General features: G+C 34.7%; 1 protein-coding gene across 5 annotated transcripts; it reads right to left on the reverse strand.

Annotated features, from left to right (window-relative positions):
- Window positions 1–11,593: 11,593 nt before the first annotated feature.
- LOC109818537 (structural maintenance of chromosomes-like protein, putative (DUF3531)) lies at window positions 11,594–17,587 on the reverse strand. Of its 5 annotated transcripts, none has more exons than XM_029268872.2 (9): window positions 17,117–17,578; window positions 16,952–17,039; window positions 16,801–16,886; window positions 16,613–16,691; window positions 16,480–16,539; window positions 13,546–13,667; window positions 12,533–12,617; window positions 11,864–11,935; window positions 11,594–11,789 (listed from the first exon to the last, which is right to left on the reverse strand). In XM_029268872.2, exons 1-8 carry the CDS (start codon window positions 17,377–17,379, stop codon window positions 11,900–11,902), a joined length of 819 nt encoding a protein of 272 aa, XP_029124705.2. In that variant the 5' UTR covers window positions 17,380–17,578; the 3' UTR covers window positions 11,594–11,789; window positions 11,864–11,899. The 5 variants fall into 5 exon arrangements, with proteins under 5 accessions (XP_029124705.2, XP_029124704.2, XP_029124703.2 ...); XM_029268871.2 differs by having other exon boundaries at window positions 11,594–11,786; window positions 17,117–17,576; XM_029268870.2 differs by lacking the exon at window positions 12,533–12,617 and having other exon boundaries at window positions 17,117–17,575.
- Window positions 17,588–17,656: the final 69 nt, after the last annotated feature.

Genomic DNA, 17,656 nt, shown 5'->3' on the forward strand with positions numbered 1-17,656 from the left:
CTAAGGAAAATGGGGTTGCCCCAATTGATGATCCTCTTGATATTCCTGTTTGCTGCTCATGTAAAACAAATGGAAGCATCTCATCCCAATCTTTGTATGTCACCACCATTTTCTGGATGATCCTCTTGATGTTCTTGTTTGCTACTTCAACTGCCCCGTTCATCTTTGGGCGATATGGGAAAGAGTTATGATGCTGAATTTTGAAGTCAACACATAAATCTGTCATCATCTTGTTGTTCAAGTTGGTTACATTGTCAGTAATGATTCTGTTTGGCACACCATAACGACAAATTAATTTCTTTTTGATAACTTTGCAACCACATTTTGAGTCACATGGGCATATGAAGCGGCTTCAACCAACCCATTTAGTGAAATAGTCAATTGTAACCAAAATGAAGCGATGTCCATTTGACGCTTTCGGCTCAATAGGGCCAATAACATCCATTCCCCACATTGAAAATGGCCAAGGTGGTGACAAAACATTAAGAAAAGCATTGATGTTATCAACATATATTTAGTATTTAAAGCAATCGTTTTCCATTTCCTCACAAGTCTGATTAACTGCACAATCAAAATTATTTGATGCAACACTAGCATTATCACTTTCAAGCACATTTTTTCGCATCCTTTAAAGTTAGGATAAGATTGAGATTAAGGAGAAAGGAAGAGGTAAGAGGTGAAAGATGAGTGAATGCATTTTTGAGATTAAGGAGAAAGGAAAGAGATGAAAGAAGAATGAATGCATTTTATTTAATAATTAAAAGGAAATACATGAGCCCTTATTCAAATAAATAAATCTTAAAGCCTTGGGCTGAGCAATAAGACTGACATTACAAGAAAATTATTTAAAATTTGAATTAAAAAAACACAGGCAGCTTGACAATCTCCCAATTATTAAGTTCCATGTTCAGTGGACAAGCGTGAACCAGACTAGCATATTTTTCCTCATGAGAGTCTTGCTTAACAACTGCCATTGAGTTTGGAAACTCAAACCCCTCACTTCAACAGATTTCTCGCAGATCACTGATAGGGACCCCATCTATTCCCCTCAACAGAATTAACTATCGACCCTCCATGACCTAGTAGAGGGTTGTTCCCAATATTAGGATTATCCTCTTTAAAGTTTAACCACCCAGCCTTAGTCAAACTTTGTACCTTAATTTTTAGTGCTCTGCAATTTTCAAGGGAATGACCAATAGCTCCTGAATGATAATCACATTTGGCATTAACGTCGTATCCCCTAGGATATGGTGGTTCTACGGGCTTCACCAGGCAAGGTACTACTAGTGAATTTTGTAGTAGGAGAGGGAACAACTCAGTATAGGACATAGGGAAAGGGTCAAACTCAAATGGTTTCCGATCTTGGGTATTTTGTGACCTCATATGGCTAGAGTTTTGGTTCCATGGCTGGGTAAATTGAGGTGGTTGTGCGGTAGGTGTTGCGGGTGAAACTTGCAGAGCTTGATGTATAGGTTGATGAGGATATGGTGAGATGGCAGTGCTATTTGGGTAGGCCATGTGAGGGGTATAAAAATAAGGAGGTTGGTTGGGAACTTGATGTTTATAAGAGGCAACATTCATGGGTGAAACCTCAGGTTGGGTAGGTTGCAACCATGTAGGTGGTTGATTCACCAATGGTTGGTGTTTATCCGGAGGGTCCATGATTGTTGGAGGTGTGTAGTTGGGTGGAAGGCCATATGGTGGCCATTGGACCTCTGGAGGAACAACTTGTTGGCCGGGTCTATTAAGATGTAGAGCCTGTGGTTGTGATGAGATTGGGGTAAAACCAGGTGGATACGCAGGAGAAGTTGATGATTCTCCTCTAGCTACTGGAGGGGTCCCTTCCACATTTTTCACTTGTATAGACGGCAACATCTCTAAAATTTGGGCCATTTGTTCCTTCAATTAATTGATATCATTTCTCATTTCTTCGTTGCGTTCCTCCATCTCATCCATGATCTTGGCCTGAGAGCGTGTTCTATAACGATGTCGAGGAAACACTTTGTTTTTTTTGCTTTATTACTTTCTGGATACAAAGTGAATTTTTATGAGTATAAAAGAAAAGGAAGAAGAAAAAATTGATTTTGTATTCAAATTGAAGAGCGACTCCCCACATCTCAACGCTAGAGGTAAAATCTCTTAGGTTATACAACGGTTGACACTTATTTTAAGGGAACATTCACTCCTCAATGGATAAGGTCATCTTACTAGCAATGCAGCAGTACGAACCACATTTTCAAACAAGGATCAATCATCTCAAGATCAAAATGTGATTAACAATCACTCAAGGGAGAATTCTCTCCTCCATAAATGATGTCTACCACAAGTTATAAGTCAAATGTGTTATTATTTTGGCAGATCTTACCAACCCTTTAGAGATCATTTTTTTAATACATTTATCCTGATACCCTTGCTTAACCCTGATACATTGCTAGTATGATTTTGAATCTCCTCCATATTGAATATTATCAATTATTTTAAGGTTTAAAAAAAATGAGATGAAGACTTAATTAAAATGTGACTTACTATGCCCCTAATATGCATTTATGCATGACTTTTTATCATTTATCTTTTATTTATTAAAAAAATTATTTTAGGCAAGAAAAGTAACCTAAAAAATGATATTGGATATAAATGTATGATGCATGAATGTATTAACATTTTTTTGTTGGTATGAATATATATAAGAAGAAGGATAGAGAGTAGTACAATGTGACCTATTACGGTAAACCTAGGGTAGGAAATTTTTAAGGTTAACACCCTACTTTGGAAAGTCATTAAGTCCACCTATTAGTGCATGGTTTTGTGGGTGGATCTAAAAACTCCTCAAGATTTATTGGTCCCCAGGTTGCCCTTATCATATAAATAAGGACCTAGCGCATGAATCAATCACAAGTAGGGAACATACCCTCTCAATATGATTAAACCAGGCTACTAGTAACAACCTGAGCAGTGACTCAACAACGGTCAAGTGAGCATCAAGCCCCTCAATAACAGTCATCAAGCCACTTTCTCTTCTTAGGTTCGCACAAGCTCGGGTATAGAGCCCAAAGTGTGTGAGGTACAAGTGTTAGTGGGTGTGTGGGGTAATAAACAGACATGCAAATAAAATAAATAAAACTCTAATTTAAATTTAAATCTAAACAAAACAAGCGTAGAAAAAAAACAAAATAAATAAATAAAACAAAATTAAAATAAAATAAAAGGGAAAAATTAATATTTATAAAGTCATAATCTTGCGCAATTAATTTAATAAGGCCTGTCTCTCAAAAGTCCCCAGTGAAGTCGCCATCTATCGTAACCGGGATCACGACGGGATGACGCTAACATTTATTTTTCAATGGAGCCGCCACCAATATTTTATTTTAAGGGAAAAACATTGGAAAACCCTTTAAAATATAATCTTTAAAATTAAAGTTGGGTTCGGGAGTCGATTACGTGTAGGGAAGGTATTAGCACCCTACAACGCCTGTAAAAACAGTACCTTTAATTAATTGCACAAAATTATATAAATTTATAAACATTTATTTTATTCCTCGAAAATGTGTATACATACATATATCTTTTTTTTTTAATATGAGAGATGTTTCTTTTGTATTTTTTTTTATTAAAAAAAATCATGAGGATTTAGGTTAGCAAATGGCTAATCAATAAACCCTCCCAATAACATGAAAGATAGAATTGTTATTCAATCAATGTTATTGATTTTTATTTGTTGATAATAAAATAGGCTTAAAGGTTAGAACAACAAATAATTATTCTATTAACTTTTATGATTTACATGATATTAAGGGGTAGAAATGCTACGCAATTAATATCATTAAAGCAACATTATGTTTATATTTTTATATTTTTATCTAAAGAAATAGATTTTACATAAGGATTCAAGTTAGTAAATGACTAAACAATAAATCTTTCCAATAACGTTAAAAATAAAAGTGCTACTTAATTAACGTTATTGGTTGCAACATATCTTTATTTAAAAAAAAACAAATTTGTTAAGGAGAGTTTAAGCTAGCTAATGACTAGTCATTAAACTCTCAGGACCTAATAATGTTAAAGATAAAAATGTTATTCAATTAACATTATTATTGGTCGCATATTAAATATTTTTATAAATAATAATATTAAAGGCAACAAATCATATTTACTATGTACAAACAATAAATAAAAATAAATAAATAAACAAAAAATAAATAAACAAATAAATAAAATAAACAAATAAATAAAAGAAAAAAAGAAGTTAAGAAAAGAACGATACCAAATGAATTGAATCTTTGAATATGATGATCAAGAAGGTGCTTTTTGGCTACTTTTTCACACTACAGAGGTGTCTCACAGATCTCAAGCAATACAGAAGAGAGGGGGAGAGAGAAAGAAAAAAATTTTGAGCTCTGAAGAGTATTGGACAAAATTTTTTCGGGGGCCTGAAAACTGTGCCCCAGACGTCTATTTATAGGCGTCAGACCTGACTCAGAACGGCCCGTTCCAAAATCGGAACGGCCCGTTCTGGATCATACCGTTACAAGCAAAATGTGACTCTGGAACGGCCCGTTCTAAACGTGCAACGAGCCGTTCTGAAATTTGGAACGGCCCATTCCACGTAAGGAATTTTGGATCCTTTCAGTCACTTAGAACGGCCCGTTCCAATATTGGAACGGCCCGTTCTAAACTAATAACTGCTCGTTCCCATCTTGGAACGGGCGTTCCAAATTAGGGTTGTTGTATTTTTTTTCTAACGTGGAACGGCCCATTCCGAATTTGGAACGACCCGTTCTGGGTTACATAACATTTTTTTTATTTAAAAAAAAAAACTTTTTTTTTGAGTCCGAATAAAATTGATTATTCACACTAGATATGCCAAAATCTTGGCTCGGATTACTGCGCAATTTCATTGGTAGGGCATCCATAAATTTTTGAAGTATTATGTTCAAGATTGCCTTGTCTGTCAACAGGCCAAAATTGCCACAACTACCCCTACAGGGTTGCTACAACCCCTGCCTATTCCAGAGCAAGTTTGGGAGGATGTTGCTATGGATTTCATTACGGGGTTGCCCTTGTCCCATGGTTATACAGTCATTATGGTGGTAGTAGATCGATTGTCCAAATATGCCTATTTTTCTGGTTTAAAGATTGATTATTCCAGCAAGAGTATAGCTGAAACATTCATGGATTCAGTGATAAAATTGCATGGGTTTCCCAAATCCATAGTTTCTGACCGAGACAAAGTTTTCACTAGTCATTTCTAGCAACAGTTGTTGAAATTGAGTGGCACTTCTTTAAACATGTCCACGACCTACCATCCACAGTTGGATGGTCAATCAAAAGCTGTCAATTAATGCCTTGAGATGTATCTGCGATGCTTCACATTTGATAATCCTAAGGACTGACATAAGTTACTACCATGGGCTGAGTTTTGGTATAACACTGCTTATCATACTAGTATTGGTATGACTCCTTTTCGGGTGGTGTATGGTCGAGACCCCCCGTAGTTATTGCGATATACTCCTAATTCTCAGGATTCAGTTGTTGTTCAGGATCAACTTGTGCTTCGTGATGCTACCTTAGCCGAGTTGAAGTGCAATTTACAAAGAGCTCAGCAGGTTATGAAGAAGAATGTAGATAGTAAAAAGGTTCCTAAGGAATTTGCTATTGATGATATGGTTTTGGTGAAGCTTTAACCTTATAGGAAACACACTATTGCTTTAAGAAAAAATCAAAAGCTAAGTTTAAGGTATTTTGGGCCTTTTCCTGTGGTGGAACAAATTAGTGCTATTTCATATAAGTTGTTTTTGCCTTCTTCGACCAAGATTCACCCAGTGTTCCATGTTTCACAGCTTAAGCTTTGCCATGGAAATCATAATCAACCTTATGTTCCCTTACCACTCACTACTAATGAACAATTTTTAGTTATTCAGTCGTGGCTATACTGAAGGATCGTGTTATTTTGAGAGGACAACAACAAATTTCACAGTTTTTGATTCAATAGGAAGGTCTGGATGATTCTCAAGCAACATGGGAAGACAATGGGAAGACAAGGATGCCATGGAAGTTGCATATCCATCTTTCAACCTTGAGGACAATGTTGTTTTTAAAGGGGAAGGAATTGTAATGAATGAAACTAGTGAGGGACCTGCATTAGTGTCTATGCAGTAAGGGGTAGGATTTGGACACGTGGCAAATGATCATCGTGAGGCTGTTAGCAGGAGAAGCACATGCGTGAAGATCAATAATTCTAGGTTACGTGGATTTCAGTATTGATGGTTGGGGTATAAGTATTCTATTAGAGGAGAGAGAAAGGCAGGCAAGAGTAATTCTAATTTCTCTTCATTTGGATTTTTTTTCGGTACGGAAACATTCTTCTGTTATTACAAAGTAATTCTGTTGCTACCTGGAATTGTTTTGTCTATTGCCTTTTGCATGATTCAGCAATAATACATCGGTGCATTGCTATCATTTACATTACATAATTGGTTCCTCATTTTGTCACGTATTTTGATCATTATAGATTTGGTTATATGAAGTTGTAAATGTACTTCATGTTGGTGTTATTTTATGGTATTTGTCTGATGGGATATTTTATGAGAGTTATTTTTTATAAGGTTATTACACAAACATACTCCACAATGATTGTGGGACTTGTTTGTATCCCAACAATTCCCTTTCATGCAGAAGAATCTGTCCAAGCGGCTCTGATACCACTATTGCGGTTATTTCATGTATTTGTCTAAGGGAATATTTTATGAGAGTTATTTTTATAAGATTATTACACAAACATATTCCACAATAATGAGATATTGTCCACTTTAGGCTTAAGCCCTCACGATTTTGCTTTTAGTCATTACCCAAAAGGCCTCTCAATCATTAGAGTATGTTTGTGTTATATAAGTTGTTATTTTTTGTCTTATTTTATCAATGTGGGACTTGTTTGTATCCCAACACTTCATTGGACTGGCTTGGAGGCATGATTTCTCTTAAGGAATTACAAATCTGGGGATGCAGCGATTTGAGGGAACTACCGAGTAGCTTTCAACGTCTCACCATCTTGGCTAGATTAAGTATTGAGGATTACCCTCAGCTGGAGAAGCGGTGCAAGAGCGAAACAGAGCGAGATTGGCATTACATAAATGCTTTCAATTCCTGGAACTTGCACGTTTGGTGATAAATTTCGTGTTTTCTTTTCTCCTTAAATTGACCATGAAAAATTGCATCCAATCTTTTGCTGTGTTAATGATTATGTTTGAAAATATTGCTTGCAAAGTGTTCATTCTTCTAGAAAGTCTTCAACAAGATTGGAGTATAGTTTACCATAGACTTTTGGCCAGATGATCCTCCGACAGGCAGATTTGACAGAATGGTTGAAGGGTGAGTCATGTCCAGGTTCTGTCTGTTCCTGGGATGTATTTCAACAAGCTCATGCAAAGCACAAGTTTTATTACTCTAGTTATATTATAAGCATCCCTCCCCTATTTGTGGATAGTAGTTCTTTAAGTAAGTCTGAAAATACCTGAGCTAAATAAATTTATGAAAATGCAGATTTCAGTTTTTCCTTTCATTATTAATGTCACCAATAAGAGTTAATCTTTTCTTCATTTTTTTGTTTGTTTCAATCCATCACCTTTTACTTTATGTAGCCATGACTGATAATAGTAATTTTTACTTTCAGCGACTGATGGATTCTATTTATGGTAATAATTAATTGGGAGCTGCTATGGTACCCATGAAAATTGAAAGGTTTTAGTACATCAAATTATATAAATAAATAAATTTTAAAAAATAAATTTAAAATAACATAAATTTTAGATTAAAAATTTGTATAAGAAGAATCAATCAAAAAGATAAATTCAAAAAATAATAATTAAAAGATCAATTTTCATAACAAATTTTGTTTATATGTGACAAAATTAAAAAATTAAAAACAAAAAATATAATAATATTATAAAAATATTAAAATAAAATTTTAAAAAAATAATACAACTAAAAAACTAATTTATACTATAAATTCAAAAAAATTATCACTAAAGAAAAACTAAAACATATTAACAAAATATTAATATTAAACTTTTTAATTATAATAGATGCTATATTAAAATATAAATATAAAAATATAAAAATAAAAAAATTTATACAGATAAATTATTAAAAATATTAAATTAAAATAAAAATAAAACAAGTAAATATAATAAAAAAAATAAAAAATAAAAAAATGATTGTTCCAGTACTCCACAATTATGGTGAGTACAATAAAATTTCTCTAATTAATTATATGTAATGAGGCTGACTAAAACAGTGTCATGTAAGTTATAACAGAATCTCTAAAAAAGCCAACTTGGTGCCTTCTACAAGTCTTTTTATATTTTGTTAAGATAGCTTCAAGAATCTAAAAGCTATGTCAGAATATTTGTTGGTTAAGGAAGTTATAGTTATAATTGGTTACCTTAATAGTGTAATATGATTAGTTTGTTGGTTAGCGGCGTTAGCCCAATAATCTCTGTAACTAGGAGCGTGTATAATTAATTTGATAATCTTTTAATCAATTAAAATGCTACCTTCTGAGATTGCATCTCTCTCAAATTACTTGGCCTTAGCCTATCATCACTGTACCTTATCTATGCAGCAAGTACCCACAAGCATATGTCAAACACAACATACAGCGCCAAGGCTCTAAAAAACAAATTGAAGGATTTTGCCTTTTTGGTTGACATATTGGGATAAGGAAGAAAACTTAAGATATCAACGAACGTGTGCTCTGAACCACGAAAGGAGCCCATGAAACTGTTCTCTGTTTCAATTTCAATACACCTTTGAAATCAACTTCCATCTTTTTTTCATGGCTTTTTTCTTTTTATCATATTCGAAAATTGAAAAAAAAAAACTGAAAATTAATGTTTTCAACGTGGACCATGATACACGGGGCTGATACCAAAAATGAAAAAGGTCAGGGGGTTAGCTGACATAAGCCTATAATTATAGGGCAAAGTGTATTTAACCTAGAAAAAATGTGCTACTAGAGCATTTAGCCATTTACACTAGACTTGAGCACGGGGCAAGTTCGGATGGATTCGGGTTGAAAATATTAAACCCAATCCAAACCGATCAAAAAAAAAAAATCCATTTTCGACCGTGAACAGTATTTCGGGTTTGTCGAGTTCGAGTTTTTGGGTCTCGGGTTAGTTAGATTGGGCAAAAAAAAAAAAAGTCCATTTACACTTGATTTTTTTTCTCCTTAATTCTCACTTCCTACCACTCAAATCCGCCCCACCAAAGGGCGGAGCTTTACATTTTCATCTCAAAAGAATTCAAAACAGCAACTAAGAACCCATATCTCTTCATCTCAAAACAATTCACAACAAACCAAAAACGACAACAATTCTACGAGTATGGCCTTGCCTTCGCACGCAACGAACTTCAGTTGGAGGACGCGACCTACTTCAACCACGAGTTTCTTCAAAGCATGGGAATCTCCATCGCCAAGCACAGGCTAGAGATCCTCAAGCTGGCGAAGAAGGAGGACTTGGCAGCGAAAACCAGCGCTAACAAGCTTTCTGGGTCATCAAGAAGTGCCTGAGGAAGTGCTTCAGCAAGCTGGTTTCAAAGGAGGATCATCAAGAAGTGAAGGAGATGCCTCCGGAGCCAAACTGGTACCAAGGGAAGTGGAGAAGGGTGAGGCACAATGGGACCATTGCACTTTCAGGGCCTTTGCACTTTCACATGACTACTCTCGCGGCGTTAGGATTTGCAGTTTGCGTGAGCGACGGTTAGGATTTCTGAGCAGAAGAGAAGGTTTCGCGTGAGCAGCGGCGCTTAGGGTTTTTAGGTTTCCTCTCGCGGTGCTACCTTTAAAAGAATAAATATCATACATTTTAAGTGTTTTGGGTCGGTCGGGTATGGATACTCACGTGTTCAAATTTTTTAACCCAAACCCGACCAACAAAACCCATTACAAACCGACTCTAACAACCCGAAAAACCGGAAAAACTGCCAAAAATCGGCCGAACTAAAAAACTCACCTGCGAAAACTTCGGATTCGGTAGGGGCGAAATTTTCTGCTCAGCCCTAATTTACACTTCAAAGTTCAAAGTTGTTTATAAAATTTGCATCCATTTTAGTATTTTTTTTTTTAGTCGATAGATTTCCATTAGGCAATACTTAAGTGATTCGATGGTTCAATGATTAAACCAAAAGGTTACTTGTTAAACCAGTTTGTATTAAAAATTAAAAAAAATATATAGTTAACATAATTGAAGATAAAAATAATATATATATAATAATGTATTTGTAAAATATAACACGTAGTGATTTTTTAACCTATTGATAATTGTGCTCTATCTTATTGTAGGGGGACAAGGTTCGAAAAATAAAGTGTTTGTTTTTAATTTGTATTATTTGTAATAAAATTATATATTTATAAAATATATAACACAATTGCTAATTAACCTAGTGGTAAGTGTGTTCAATATTAAAATGGAGGGACAAAGTTTGAGTCTCTCCTTATCGTTTTGGTCTAAGGGTAGTTGGTCCAATCCGATTTTAATAATTATTATTTGGTGCGACCGGTTGCAATGTCCCTTCTTACACCAATTATATGTAGACATTTACCTAGTGAGTTCTAATTTTTTAATATTTCATTTTAATCCTAAGGACTTAAGTTTTTACTCTCTAAACCTTTTTCAAATTTATTTTTTAGTCTCTAAACAAAATTTTGACTAGTCTTAACCCTATACTTTTCCTCCGATAACTGTTTTTGTCCTCGTCGTTAAAAACATATGTTAAGTAATGACGTAGCATATGTTGTGGATAATGTCAAATACAGAATTTTTCACTGATATAGAATTTTTTTTAAAAAAATTACTAAAAAGGCATATGTATAACTTTATTTACGCATCTAGCACCATTTACTGTACACACTCAAAATTTGATTCCCGGGAAACCGAATTCTGAGCTTCAAATTTATTTTTTTTTGTGTTCAGAATTCGATTCCCGGAAAATCAAATTCTGAGTAAGTTTAAATTTATTTTTTTTTGTAATTTGTGGCCTAGTTTATGCGAATCTGGGAAGTGGAACGGCCCGTTCCGGAAGCAGAACAGGTCGTTCTACTTTAGAGTGGTATTTTTGAAAGTGGAACGGGCCGTGCTGCTTCCGGAACGGGCCGTTCCACTTTCAAAAATATCACTCTATGTGTACAAGCAAAACGGTCTGTTCTGCTTCTGGAACGGACCGTTCCACTTCCCAGATTCGCACAAACTGGTTCACAAACCCAAAAAAAAATAATTTAAAACTACTCAAAATTCGGTTCCCAAAAAAAAAAATTGAAGCTCAGAATTCGGTTCCCCGAGAACCGAATTCCGAGTGTGTCCAGTAAATGGTGCTAGATGTGTAAATAAAATTGTACAGATGCCTTTTGGGTAATTTTTTTTAAAAAAAATTCTATAACCGTAAAAAATTCGTCAAATACCACTAGAACATGCTTTAGTTTCGTCTTAATAATAAAGTATAGTTATGTTAAAGATCGATGCCATTTACGACTCGTGCAAGATCTCTTCTAGCAGGCACATCCTACTCGTATACCAAAAGTTCGACCAAATGACAAGAATACCACACAAAAAGAAACACTATTATTATGTTTTTTAACCAAATCGAAAGTACAATGCATGGACTGATATCAAGTACAACCAGTCCCAGATTATATCTTGAAGTATTTGTAACCATACTCCGGATTTGTCATCCCCTCTTCCCAATCACCCATGCGGCGACCCCCAAAAACAACTTGTTGGATTCCAAGATACCTGCTATTCAGAAAAAGGTCAATCACAATAGCTTTTCCAAAACAATTAACAAGACAAGCGTTTTAGGCCCAACTTACTCCGAGCTCAAGACAGTTAAGCAGTTGAGAAGCACATCAATTGCAAAATAATCTGACGTACCCAAGTCCACCCTGTAAGATATGTCTCAAAATGTGTTGTACAAATAGGAACCATAATCAAATCCCATAAGTTCATATAACAGATTTTTTCCTCACATTTTTTATTTTCTTCATTCATCTTTTTTATCATGTACTTAGCTGCAATTTTCATGTATTTCAAATTTTAAATATTATAATTTTGATTTGTTTTACCTCACCAATACAGACCTATCTAATGGATTCCACCAATCATTAATCATTTTTTTAAAACACTTTTGAATCTCTACATCTATCTTCTAGTATGTAGAATTTTAAATTGAAATCCTTGCATGTATTATTCTTTCTTCATCTTAATGTTATAACTTCTTCGCCAACCTATAATTATTATTTTACCAACCCAAATCAATCTATATTTTCTACAGCTAGTTTTCAAGACTTCTCTTCCATCCACTTCATTTTCTTTTTGTCTCATTTTTTTTTCAGTTGAAAAATACTTCATCTCTTTCTTTACCATCTTTTGCTTTTCCTGTTTTACTCATCCTTTGCAAAAGTGTTGAACACCTACAACAAGATAATGCTGAAATAATGGAGAGAATAATCGAAAGGAATAGCTAGGGACCAAGTCATTACATATTCAGAAACATTTTGAATGTTTCTTCTGATCTCTCTTCTTCTAGTTCGTGTCTTGGCCTCAATCATGTAATCCAAATCAATCCTAAGAAAGTATCTTGGAGAATTAAGTCAACAGTAATTTATCTATTGCTTGTTTCACTAAAATTTGCTTTCTTATTTTGGTTCATTTCATGAGATATTCCACTTATGTTACTTTTTATTAGCTTTTGTTTGACATTACATCCATGTTAGCTTCAAAATCAGAGTTCTTATATATTTTTGTGATTTTTTCTAATGTGCTGTTTATTTAATTAATTCTGTTTACTACTTTAAGTTTTATTTACTTAAAACTGTGGAGAGCAACTAAAATTTGCTTGTTGTGATTAACCAAAATTAATAAAAGTTAAAAATATAGAAAATTTATGTAACAAATTTTGAATTTTATTTTAGCAACAAATTTAATACTTTTAATATTGAATTTTTATTGCATATGCTTATTTTAAAAAGCTTATTATAGTTTAATTTTATCTTTATAATTATATTTTTTAAACCTCATAGCATTGTGAGGTCATAAAACTATTTATTTTAGAGGAGGGTTCAAACGACACCGGTGTAACTTTTACTAAGTATTACACCTCTTAATAACTTTATATTAAATGTGAATTTTGTAAATCCAACCGTTAGATTGAAAGTTCTTTACTCTTAGATCATATATACAAAATTTTATATTAATCCAAGATAATTTGATACTTCATTCTTATAAAACAAAATTGACGTAATATATTTATTTCAAAATATACTAAAATATGAATACTTTGATTACCCTTAAATTGTTCAATTTTAACAAAATTTGATATACACATATAAAGTTATATGAATTTTCAATTTAACGGTTGGATTTATAAAATTCACATTTAATATAAAGTTATTGAGCAGTGTAACACTTAGTAAAAGTTACACTGGTGTCGTTTGAAGCCTCCTCTTTATTTTATTTTATTTTCAAATACAAAGTTGAGTTGTAGAACTAATACCAAACACGTCCCCAGTTATCCTGGAACTCAATATCACTGATATCATGGAAAGAAGACGGCATCACTTTGAAACCCTTGTCTGCATCATATAGAGGATCATACTCCATTGATGAATTTGCCAGCTATCATCAATTCAAGATACTTTAGTCCAGTGCTTGTTACAAGTTAGCGGCAAAAGTAGGAAACTAGAAATAAATGACAACGTCATGAATCAGCTAATGTGCACATATCATGGCCATAGCATCTTACAGTAAGCTAAAATTGACAATATTTCCAAGCTAATACTCTTTCAAATGTGACTCCTTTACTAGTAGCTTAAATTTATGGTAAATCACAAAATTATGTAGATGTTACTCCAAGTTTAATGAGTTCATTTGTGATTTTTTAGATTCCAACTTTCCAACAGATTCAACCAATAGTTGAAAGTGCATTATGGAATGTATTACTAATACTCCTCAATATTTACTCCTACCTATTTCCAAAACATACAAAGAAAATTATCCTAAAATTTATTATATATGAGGAACAGATATTATGTTTGTATTGACATTTGCATTCGGCAATGTATTACTAGATTTCTTACCTTTTGCAATTGCTTCTCCTAGGCCATAACCCCCATGTGAACCCATGTACCCTCCCTACATGTCCATTTAGATGTCCTCCTAGGAAAACCTTTTCTCCTAATATTGTTCCCTGGACTAAAGCTTCTAAGTCCTTCCAAAATCTTATTTTGTGCTTTCTAATCCTAGTGAGGTGCATACGCACCAATCACATAAAAAGTTTTCCCTTCCACTGCAAACATTACAGCTGGGATCCTATCTCCTAACCTTTTTACATTCACAACCTCCCTTTTCAATACTAATCTCAATCATACCCACTCCATTTCTATTTTAACAGGGCAACACAACTCAAAATCCAAGGTGTCTAATTCCTTTGCCTATTTCCATTGATTTTACTTGTAAGTTGTAAATGTGCTTAACTTTCATGTTCCAAAACAATCCTCCTCCTGTGAACTAACTTTTTTGCCCATACTCAATCACAAAAGAAGTGGGAACCCTTGCTTACTTTTTCACTACATCCGGGCAGTTATGCAGTGATTCTTTTGCTTGACATTGTACTAGAGCCATTAGCCATACAATGTGTTGCTTCCAAGCAACAACCTAACATTAACGCTCACCCGTTCATTCATGTCATAGAGATTTGACATTTGACAAAGTTTTACATTGGTTATGGTCTAACACAACCCTCACCTTTTTTATTTTGGGACCATCAGTGAGAAGATTTGCAAGAAAGCACATCATGGCACCAGAGACAACTTAAAAGTTTCGCTGGAAAAGTGGGAAATATGGTCACTGGCTAGCAGAGCTGACAGGAATTATGCATACCCAAAGAGTGGACACAATTAAAAAGATTTGTTGTAGTAAGAAACGCATTGGTACAAACAGTCACTGCCAGGGATCACCTATGGAAATTCTTCAAATTCATCGACAATAACATTTGAAAGATTCAATCAATATTACCCTAAAGTTTGAACATATGAGGCCTAAGATGCTTGGGAAATATGCCTAGAATATGAAATGAATGCATCGCATAATGGCTTGCCGACAGACTAGAAAACAGCAAAACACAGGCAATCAGATAAAAACAATTCAAATAGGGAAGCAGAGATAAATGCATTAAAATATAATAACCTCACAAAAGAACAAGCTAATTCAAGGCAAAGACAAAAAAACTAAAGCAAGAATAGAACAAGCTAGAGCAGAGAATAGTGCCAAACTGGGTTGAAAATACAGTAAAGCATGCACGAGTAGAATCAAACAGTGGTGACTTAGAACTAGCTGATGATGTGTCGGAAGATTTTTGCAAAAAATGAGAAAAAGAATTTTTTTCTGAATGTGCTCGAGTTTTACCACTCAACTGAATGATTTATTTATATTCATTTGTATTACAAAGATAATCAAAATCAATTCAATGCCAACTGCAATTCACAAGTAATTAGGTTATCTCTACTCCCTAATATGCTTTAAACCTAGCTATACAACGTATCTAGGCTACTTGGAATCAGAAACAACATTTAAATGTTCTTATTTTCTAAAAAAACACTTCTATTTCCAACAAGTTTTCGGCGACAGTCCTCCACCTCGTAGCTAATTCACACCTCACAATCGCTGGATGTGATGGTGATTGGTGATATCCCTTTTTTTGTTGGGGGGGTGGAAGTAACTAAATGTTGGTGAAAAATGAATTGTTGGAAACAAAACTGTAAGATTCAAAGGAAAAAAGGGAACAAACAGGCTTGGGCTTGGTTGACAAGGTCAAATTGGAAAATTACGGGAGAAAACTAGGCTGAGGCGTAACCCATGCTCTCACATGTGCCAATCAAGGTGCAACACCTACAGAAACTTCTGGCAGCATAAGGTGGTATGCGTAGCAAGGTAAAGGACATTGTTCTACTTATGGACTGATTGAAGGGAGGAGAATCTCCTGGTGCAGGCACACACTTAAGTGAGAGCTTGGACAGCACGTCCCCGAGCATGGCAACCATGGCCAAGGTTAGTGCATATCTTGTGGGGTTCAAATAGTGTCAAAAGAGAGATACAATGAGGAGAAGACAGTAGACAAAAACAAAACTGAGTTCTATATTTTTTAGAACATAGCACAGTGGACACAGGTCCTGGTGGATGGTTCCAGACTTCAATACTAAGTTGAAAGTATGGGAGAAGAATGTAGAATGAGAGAATAGATAGTTTCAGAATATTATAAGACCCATGTATTGATTGTATGATTTCACTATAACCAACATATCTGTAAATCTAACATGTGTCATTGACGGATTAGACACCAAAAGAAAATCGAAGAAGTAGCAATTGAAAGAGAGAGAATAACAACCATGAAATAAATAAACTAAAGGAGAAGAGAAGAACATGGCCTGACCTGCAAATTTGAAGAATTGAAAGCACCAAGGCGACCCATGACATACCATGATTGAATAACCTGCATATTTTACATGCATAAAAGAAAAATATTTTATGATATTAAAAGCTAAAAATGTAAATTAAACACTTACATTACCAATTAGATTGACATCGCGATCTGATGGTGGTCCAAACAACTCAAACCAGATATATGAATCAAGTGGATTGAAACTGCAAGAGGATGGAGGAATGAAGAGTTAATGATGGCTGATGAAGGAGTAGAAAAAGATGTTTGTTGTTGACAATGAAGTGAATCCATAGCATTTGCACTAGTGATTACTCTCTAAAGGTGACTTTGTAAGCGAGGACGGATCCTGTTTTAGACTTTTGAAAGTCTCTACCCTTCTTTCGAACCCTATCTTCGACCTGCAGGCAGGAAGGATAAGCGAAAGAGGAAATGTGATTTAGAATAGGAATAGAAATATAGGTACCCGTTTCCTCATGAGTTCAGGGTTGCCAATACTGTCTCCGAGTACGGCACGGAGTTCAGCGTCGTCTTTGCAAGCATTTTCCAGGACTCTGAAAGCATTCGGTTATTATTAGTTACTAGTTATGAAAAGAGAAGCTCGCATGCAGTTTGGATTTGGAGGTGTTACTTTGCCCAAGCAGGGTAGTTGTTAAGACGATCGTACTCCCGCTGTTGTTTCTCTTCACGAATCCTGAGCAACCTCCGACCTCTCGCGGTAGTTCCTGACCCTTTGATGTTTTCTTCTCTTCTTCCGCTGCTACTGCTGGCGTGGGAAACAGAAACAATCACAGGCCTAGGTCTTGTTTTCGCAGTTGAGGAAGACAACCAACAGCCCAAGCCCATGGATTTCGCCTCCGCCCACTGCCAACGGCAACAACATCCATACGCCATCCCTCTTTCACGCCTTCTGCTTCTGCCTATATCTATTCCATCTTATCCTTCTATTCTTTTAATTGCCATTAATAACTTTTCACTCTAATCCTAGACTATATAAGAGTTTACAATGATCGTGATTGCTTTTCTTTATATTTTAAGTAATTTTTTTATATTGTACATGATTCTATAATTTCTTTAAACGATTCTCACATCTTTTTTAGTGATACACACTACACAGTGCTATTATATGCCTATATCTTTTATATGTCATTTTTTTTTATATTATGTAATA

Source organism: Cajanus cajan, chromosome 2 (assembly GCF_000230855.2).
Source record: "Cajanus cajan strain Asha chromosome 2, NIPB_CcT2T_4, whole genome shotgun sequence".
NCBI lineage: Eukaryota > Viridiplantae > Streptophyta > Magnoliopsida > Fabales > Fabaceae > Cajanus > Cajanus cajan.